This window comes from Dendroctonus ponderosae, unplaced genomic scaffold, assembly GCF_020466585.1.
Source record: "Dendroctonus ponderosae isolate FM_Combo_2020 unplaced genomic scaffold, Dpon_F_20191213v2 Dpon_F_20191213_9, whole genome shotgun sequence".
Taxonomy (NCBI): Eukaryota; Metazoa; Arthropoda; class Insecta; order Coleoptera; family Curculionidae; genus Dendroctonus; species Dendroctonus ponderosae.
Genome location: NW_026019116.1, coordinates 5,268,087 through 5,275,675, shown reverse-complemented (window position 1 = coordinate 5,275,675; position 7,589 = coordinate 5,268,087). Strand labels below are relative to the sequence as shown.

Below are 7,589 nucleotides of genomic sequence, written 5' to 3'. Positions count from 1 at the left end.
TTTCGATATTCAAAGTAAACCATCCGAGTGTCGATATGAAAAACGGTAAAGCCAATTAATACATTTGGACTTAGTCTTAGGAATAGTTTGAAAATCTGTGATTTGCACTCGTCCAAAAATCGGAACGGAAACTGAAACGTGTATGACATGTGTGGCTTCCCCTTTCCGATCACTCACCGATCCGATKMKWTGGTCMTCGACGGAMGGTTCTCTGATCGGARTCGSATCGGATASATGTGTMMSGGCCTTCAAGCAAACCACTTCTGAAGATGCWAGCCAYTCGTGCTTGCGAAACGTCAGGAATAAATTCTACCGTACGACGGCCGAAAAACCCATTAGTTTTAAACCGGGTAAATTGGGTTTTTCAAAATGTAACCACTTGCCTTTAAACACCGACGAATTGAGGCCATGGTTTGCTTGAAATCCTCACTGAATCGGCCCACGGTCTTCCAATCGGCTTCTAGTTTAGGCAGAAATTTCCTTTTCGTCCCTGGTAGGGGTCTGAGGAAACTTTCCCGGTGAAACTCCTCGAAGGCATCAACTACTTCTGAAAAGAAACTAAATAGGGGTGTTTCCAAACTAAATCCAATTTGAGTGAAACTTCTCAATCAAACTCTGTGTTTACCGCCACTGCAGTCGCTCTCACTATCCGAAGGCACAGCCAAACTCCTCACGGGTTTCAACAACTTGTCCAGTTGGGTTGGTGGTTGGGTGGGCAGTTTTGGCAGGTTTGTGGGTGCTTTGGACAGGGCGAAATCCCACATTTTCCTGGTGCAGCCAAACCGATGGTTTGGTCGATTGTTGCCCGGGGGAATTATCAGGATATCAATGCGCCTGACTTGTTTCCAGACTGGAGATGTTCGATCGAGCCACTGTCCAGTGTCCCGTCCAGGTCCAGCGCTCGGTTGCAACTATTGCTGGAACACTGTGGACGATCATGGCAGGATTTTGCGGCGCAAAACCAAGTACCACTGTCCAGAGTGCCAGACGAATCTGTGCATCGTCCCCTGTTTTCAGGAGTACCACAAAAGACACAGTGAGTATCTGCCGCCCCTGTGACCGATGCAAGCAAGTGAAAACCCCATTTTGCAGGTATATCGCAGGCTGATCCTTCCGCTTTGACCAGTTCCGTGATGAAGATGTTTCCGAAGACCAGCAGTATGTAATCTGGACGGATGGTTTAACCAGTCAATTGGAGGAATTCATGACAAACACTGTTGGGCGGAGGCCAGAGTTTGGTAATGTTGCCAGAGGTTTACATTTTGTGATATGTTGCGAAAGTATTAAGAGGGGTTTTAGAGCGAGAGCATGCTCAGGAATATTACTTACTATGTGTAGATGTATAGTTTATTTATTGAGCTTGTTGGATTGGAGTGCATCGTCTGCGTCCCACTGTTATATTTTAGTCAACTGAATCAGTTGAGTACTTAAAGGCCCCTGGTTGGCTGTATTCATGTATATGTTGGCCAATTTGTTACTGTTGAGCCCCAGTAGGGCCCGTTGTGTTTAAGAAACTGTTGGAAACTCCTTTCCTATATGTGTCTATCACGTTGCCTGCATAGGTACAGGAAACATGTCTAATAGTCAGTGATAGATTAATTGGTCCTTGCTATCGTATCGCCTTGTATACTTTAGCAGGCGTTTTCCCCAGAAAACATCCTCAAATTGTCTGTAAAAGGGCGTTTTCTATTTTGTGAGGTGATTTTAACCTTAGAATGTCATCTAAACTGACACTTGTTTACCGCGGCAAAGGAGACAGTGCGTGTCATCGCTCCGCCAAAATTTGAAAATTTGTCGGATGTTACCGATTTTCCGGGAAAAGTTGGTGATTTTCTGCAACGGGAATTTTCACTCTACAGTTTGTTAGTATTTTCACGACTCTAAGTGGAGTTTTCGGCAAAAAATCGCGATTTCAAAAGTTTCTGACGTTTACGGTTATCGCCCGATGACCTAACCTAGACCTGGGTAACTCAGTGAATTTTTAGGAGTTGGCGCAAATGGCTTGGTGCAGTTCCGTTGCTGGTAAAATGTTAATGGATTTTTAAAACTTTTTTTATATTTGTTTTAAAGGCAATTTATTAATAATATTTTTAAATTGCCGTCAAATTTCAGAATTTTCCAGTTTTAGCCCAGTTACTCTTTCTTCTAAATGCTCAATTTCCTTAAGTTTCACTTAAAAATGCTTTAATGCTTTTTAAAAATCTTAAGGTAGTTTCCGCGAAAAGTTATGAAATAAATTTCGAAGCCTTCGTCGCTTTGTAAAACGTTTTGAAATCTTTTTCCAGCGTCGAATTTGGATCAAAAATCAAATGATTTTCTATCAAAAAACGAACAGAATAATCGAAAGTTTACAACAGATTATTTGGAAATCTCGTCAGCCAGTCGTAGTTTTTAGTTTTGACTGAATTAAAAATATTGTATATACTTTCCTGACTGTGTTTAAATTCCAAATCAAATCATTCCTTGGTTTCACTCATTTATTGTCTCTATTTATCAATCAAAATACGTTACGTTAAAGCAGCAACAACGCTACAAAAACTGATGATGGTGGAAAAATACACCGAAACGTATTTTGATTGATAAATAGAGACAATAAATGACTGAAACCCAGGAATGAATTTGATTGGGAATTAAAAATATTATAAAAAAACGACCAGAGCGCAAAAGTTTACAAAAAATTATTGGGAAAATTCGCCGCCCTCATCGCGTTGAAAATTTCTAGTTCCTTTAAATTTTCAGGGCATTCCAGTTTTAACAAAGTTCCTATTAAGCAATTCTTTCTACGCAAAAATCGCATTATTTTTTTAGTTTTACCTAAAATACTGGCAATCTTCAGGAATTTTCTGTGAAACATTATAAAATAAATTTTATTGGAACACTCGCCTCCTTAACCGCTTTGCAAACATTTTTAAATAACTTTTGCAGCTTCGAATTAGGGACAAAACTTTAATAATTATTTCTAGGTCTTTCCAAAAATATTCCCCTGAACTGAATATGCGAAAGTTTATAAGCATTTATTGGGAAAACTCTTGGAAACTGGGGTTTCTTCACTTTTAGGTCAATATTTCTGAACAACACTGTCTCTAAACAGAAAAACAGTTTTGCTGTAAAATACTGGCAAACCGAATCTTTTATGCAAAAAAATGAAGAGATCGATTTTACAATAAAACTCGTCGACGTTCTCTTGATCTAAATTACTTTTTTTTAGTTGTTTGAACAAAGTAGTAAAACGTTTCGCAGAAAAATGTCAACAACCCTTTTAGAGATGTGAAAACTCCAGTCTCGGGTCTCGTAAAGCTTTAACAAATGAATCATAACTCATTAACTGATGAGTTATAACTCTTTAACTCAGAGCGCGGCAACAACTCAATAGCGCAACTCAACACAGTGTTACCCAGGCCTAACTTAACCCCATTTCATGTCTGAGAGTTGTTCCGATTCAACTGCGGTGTTTGGAGCTTTGGATACAGAAATGGACTATTTGGATACAACTTTGGAGCAATCCACTGCAGGTGCGACTTTTCTTATAACTTTTCACCCCTTCTAAACCCGGTTTTCCTACTTGATATTTATCAAGTATTTTTTAAGACAGAATCTCGCGTCAAGCAGTAAACTTGTATACTCATTAAGCGCTAAGTTTTTAAGTTTACACTGGTTTCTACCCGTGTTTACCGGCCTTCAAAGCTGAAATCCGTCTCAAGTTATAACTAGTCAAAGTCCAATTGGGATCCGGCTGTTTTTAGGCGAGTGATTAAAGCAAAATTGCGCAATTTCTGTGTTCAGACAGGCTTTTAAAAGCCAAATGGCTGCATTTTTCTAGCGGATTTTGGTCAAACGCCAGCTCCACTTTAAACCAAAGCTTTGGTAACGTGAATATTTACTTCCAAGCCCTAGTTGAGATGAGAAGATTGAATCATTTCTTCCATTCACCTCCATTGTCTTGCAACGATGTTTTTATCTGATGACGTTTCTGTTACGGTAGTATTAGTATCTCCAACCGTTTTGAACAAGTACATGCATGCGTTGGACATGACTTTAGGGCTTCTAAAATTTGTGCAGTCCTTCAAAGCGCTTTGAATATTTAAGTAAATTTAGTCAATATCCTACCAAACACGTACAAACAAGTATGCGTGAAAAGACCAGTCTGGGTTCAGTCAAAATCAAAAAAAAGTATTGGAGAAGTTAAGCTTGACTTGAGGATTTTCGTGCAGGGGTAGGTTTCCCCAAAAAACTCGTGCTGGTTGGTTTTTTGAAAAACAGCAAAGGCAAGCTGAAGTTTGACTATACGCCCCCACTAACTCTTTAAAGAGTGGTGGATTTTTCGCAATTGTTGACTCAAACTTTAGCGGATATTTTAAATATTTGACTGTAAAACCCTGCTGGCGTTGCAGCCGTTGAATGGTTGAAATCCTTCGATATAGTATATGAAAATATATTTTTTGAAATATTTCGTTGATATTCACATTGATTGATACTTACAATGTAAAACGGTGTGATAGTATTTGTACCTGGACTTGCAATTCGGTTCACTGTTGCTGTTGCATTCGCATAGATTTAAATCTGGCCAAAAAACAATCTGTATGACAAACTGTTTTTATTATTTTTGTGTCGCATTGGACCTGTCTAGTCATACGTTCCTGCTGGCCAAACTATTGTATGTATTAAATACAGAAAGTAACATATTTACTTGAAATAAATATTTATTTGTAAAGGGTTTAATTGGATGTTTTACTCGCCAAGGAAACTTCCATGCTGGTTGAAGGGGTCTTTTTGAACCAGCAAAGCCAAGTGTAAAACTCATTAAAATACCCTGCTCTCGAACTAATCTCAAAGTTCCTGCTTATTAACTGAGCAAATTGGGTTTTGCGGATGCAAGAAGAGCAAATTGCATGCATTGTTTCCTCCTGTTCACTGTCTTGCTAGGCGATAAGAGCGCAATTTTCGTACCTTATCAGTCACTGTTTCGACAACCATTAGATTCTAATGTATTTGTTATGCGGAAAAAATGTGAAATAATCGGGCAAAGGAAATCCCATCCAGCGTTGAATGGAGAATCCTATGCAGTTCCATTTCCCTTGAATCTGTTATCAAAGAGACACCAACAACCCTTTGACTCAATAAGCGTAACTTGCAGGAAAACCCGCATTGTCCGAGTACGGTTCCCCTGGATATTCCAGCAGGATAATCGAATAAAGATCCCAAGACTGTGGATCTCGAAACGTTCTCATCCCCTTGCCTCTTTAAATGCGGCTGCATTCTGCGTTAATTTAATGCCTCTAGAAGTCAAAGGCGTGCGAGGCGGAAGATTATATTATTTTCTTTCCTGGGCTACAGTCAAAGTGTGAAACAAAAATTTGTATATCGTAACATATATAGATTTTAAAATTCATACAAACTTATAATTGATTGGGAAGCTTTATATTCATTTAGGTCGTTGCTGTCTTGATGCCCAGGAAAGAAAATAATATAATAACAAGTACACGCAGTCAGGAAAAAATTGAATCGAACGCCACTGAAAGAAGAGCTCGGATAATCGGGCATCTGGACCGCATTAGGGATTGTCTTCGATTAAGTTTCGATTTCCAGTTGCATTTGAATAATGCAAATTGGAAAAGCAGCAGGAGTTTTCGGGGCGTTAGTGAACGAGCCGCTGCTGCGCTCATTTCATTCCAGCGCCTGGAAGCAAATGTAATTCGGTTTCAGAAATTACTCCCGACAAAATTGTGCAAACAATACCTGCAATTTATTCTATTTGTGCGGCCGTGCGCATTTGTAAATTGCACTGCGAGGTAAAGTCGCCCCTTTTTCCGCTTCGGTTCAGTCATTAGAAGAAGTTTTCGGTGTGCGGCATCCAGTTGCCTGGACCAGCTGCACGGGGAATGAAGCGAAATGGTAAAATTTTAACAGGAACGTTTATTTTTGCACTGAGCGAAAATACAAGCTAGCGAACATACCTCGCCTCCAGATAAGACCATCCATGTATAACTTCACATGAAAACAGAAATATATTAAATATAATTTGTTAAAAGAAACGCTCGCGCGCTCCGTTCCTGACGAGGGTCAAAAAAACCCCCTCGAAACGTTGCCCGGCCATCACGTCAATTAATATTTATATATAGAATAATTACATTTAGATTTTAAATATTTGTTTTAAAATAATTATTTACAGTTACTAAAGTTTTATCACTTTTTTTAATTATCATTATCAAATTGCGTGAAGGGTGAAACAGTCCACTGTGCACTTCAGCCAATCGTCAGATGCAAACGGTCGGTTCCTGCTGAAGTCCACACTGCACTGGGCGTACAAGAAACAGTTATATCATGAAAAACAATAGAAAAGTACGACTTTTGATAATCTAAAGGTGGATACAATGTTTAAATGCGCAAAATTTCCTTCTCTAAATCAACGTACAATGTCTGGGGAGCGGCAAGTCCGACCTGCCCCATATAAGAATGGACACTATATGAAATTTGTTTAAATATTTTCCTATTAAGTAATGGATCTATTCCACATTTTTTGTATAAGTTAGCCGTATAAATGTTCCAGCCGGCGAAAACTCGGCCTCAATTCTCCTGGCTGTCGTCGGATATGTGTCAGTATTAAACGGAAAACCAAGGAAAACTCGGTATTGTCGATTCCTGCAAGACCTACATATGCTGTTAAAGTGCGCATTTTCTGGAAGAACATCGATAAAACTCAGCAGAAGTAGCTTAATGTGAAGTTTATAAGGGGGGAAATGCACTTAATGCCCAGAGCCTGCTCCAGTGGCGCGCCTTTGGAAATTTTCCTCACAGCCACTGCACTGGACCAGGCGCTTTTTTACCATCACCACTCCCAACTTCTCTGTCTAGTCTGTTGGGCGCGCTGACGATAAAGCACCACAAGCGAGTGAAAAACGATGGAAATGCGGAAAAACGGAAAAATCTCTCGTCCACATACCTGCTAACCGGCAAAATTGGTAGTTTTACGAAATAGTCAATACACATATTATAACTATGTCAAGAAATGCGGAAGAACAAACATTTTAATACACATCCATTTAACATTCATACATGTATTTTCACATTGAGGATGTGGCATGGTTTCCGCGAGTTTTGCACAAGGAATCGCCTCAATATTGAATCAACTACCGCGCAAAAATGATGGTTCTATTTAACCATTTTTTTGATATACCAAACCACTGTGCTTTGGACTCGATGGGTCGAAATCCCAAAAACCTTAACCAAAAATTTATTAAATTGCCAAATGGTGCGCTGGAAGGGAAAAAACGCGCAGAAATTTGAGAAATTAAAAAAATCTGGAAAATGTCCCTGATGGTAGCTTAAAATCGAAACTCTAGAAGTATATAGCGTGATCCGTTAGCTGTCGAAGGCAGTTCGCAAAACTATTCTGCCACCTGTGGTTTGGAAGATATTTATGGTTGGAAGATATGGAAGGAAAAAAATCACGCAAAAAATAGGAAATTTCAAATTTTTGTAATAAAATCCCTGATGCCGTGGAATCAAAATTTGGGACCTTTAGGCAATAGATGATTCCACTCCCAGTCGCTTTGGAGTGAAAATTGTAGGGATTCAATTGTGTCGAATAA

General features: G+C 39.2%; 1 protein-coding gene across 3 annotated transcripts in view; it reads left to right on the top strand.

Annotated features, from left to right (window-relative positions):
• The window catches only part of LOC109541796 (protein tramtrack, beta isoform), an 8,724-nt gene extending 7,385 nt beyond the window's left edge, over positions 1-1,339 (top strand). For all 3 annotated transcript variants that reach the window (XM_019910759.2, XM_048669626.1, XM_048669627.1), the window contains 2 exons: positions 850-1,036; positions 1,093-1,339. In XM_019910759.2, the coding sequence (XP_019766318.2) occupies positions 850-1,036; positions 1,093-1,166 (261 nt within the window). In that variant the 3' untranslated portion in view covers positions 1,167-1,339. The remainder of the gene's footprint in view (positions 1-849; positions 1,037-1,092) is intronic.
• Positions 1,340-7,589: the final 6,250 nt, after the last annotated feature.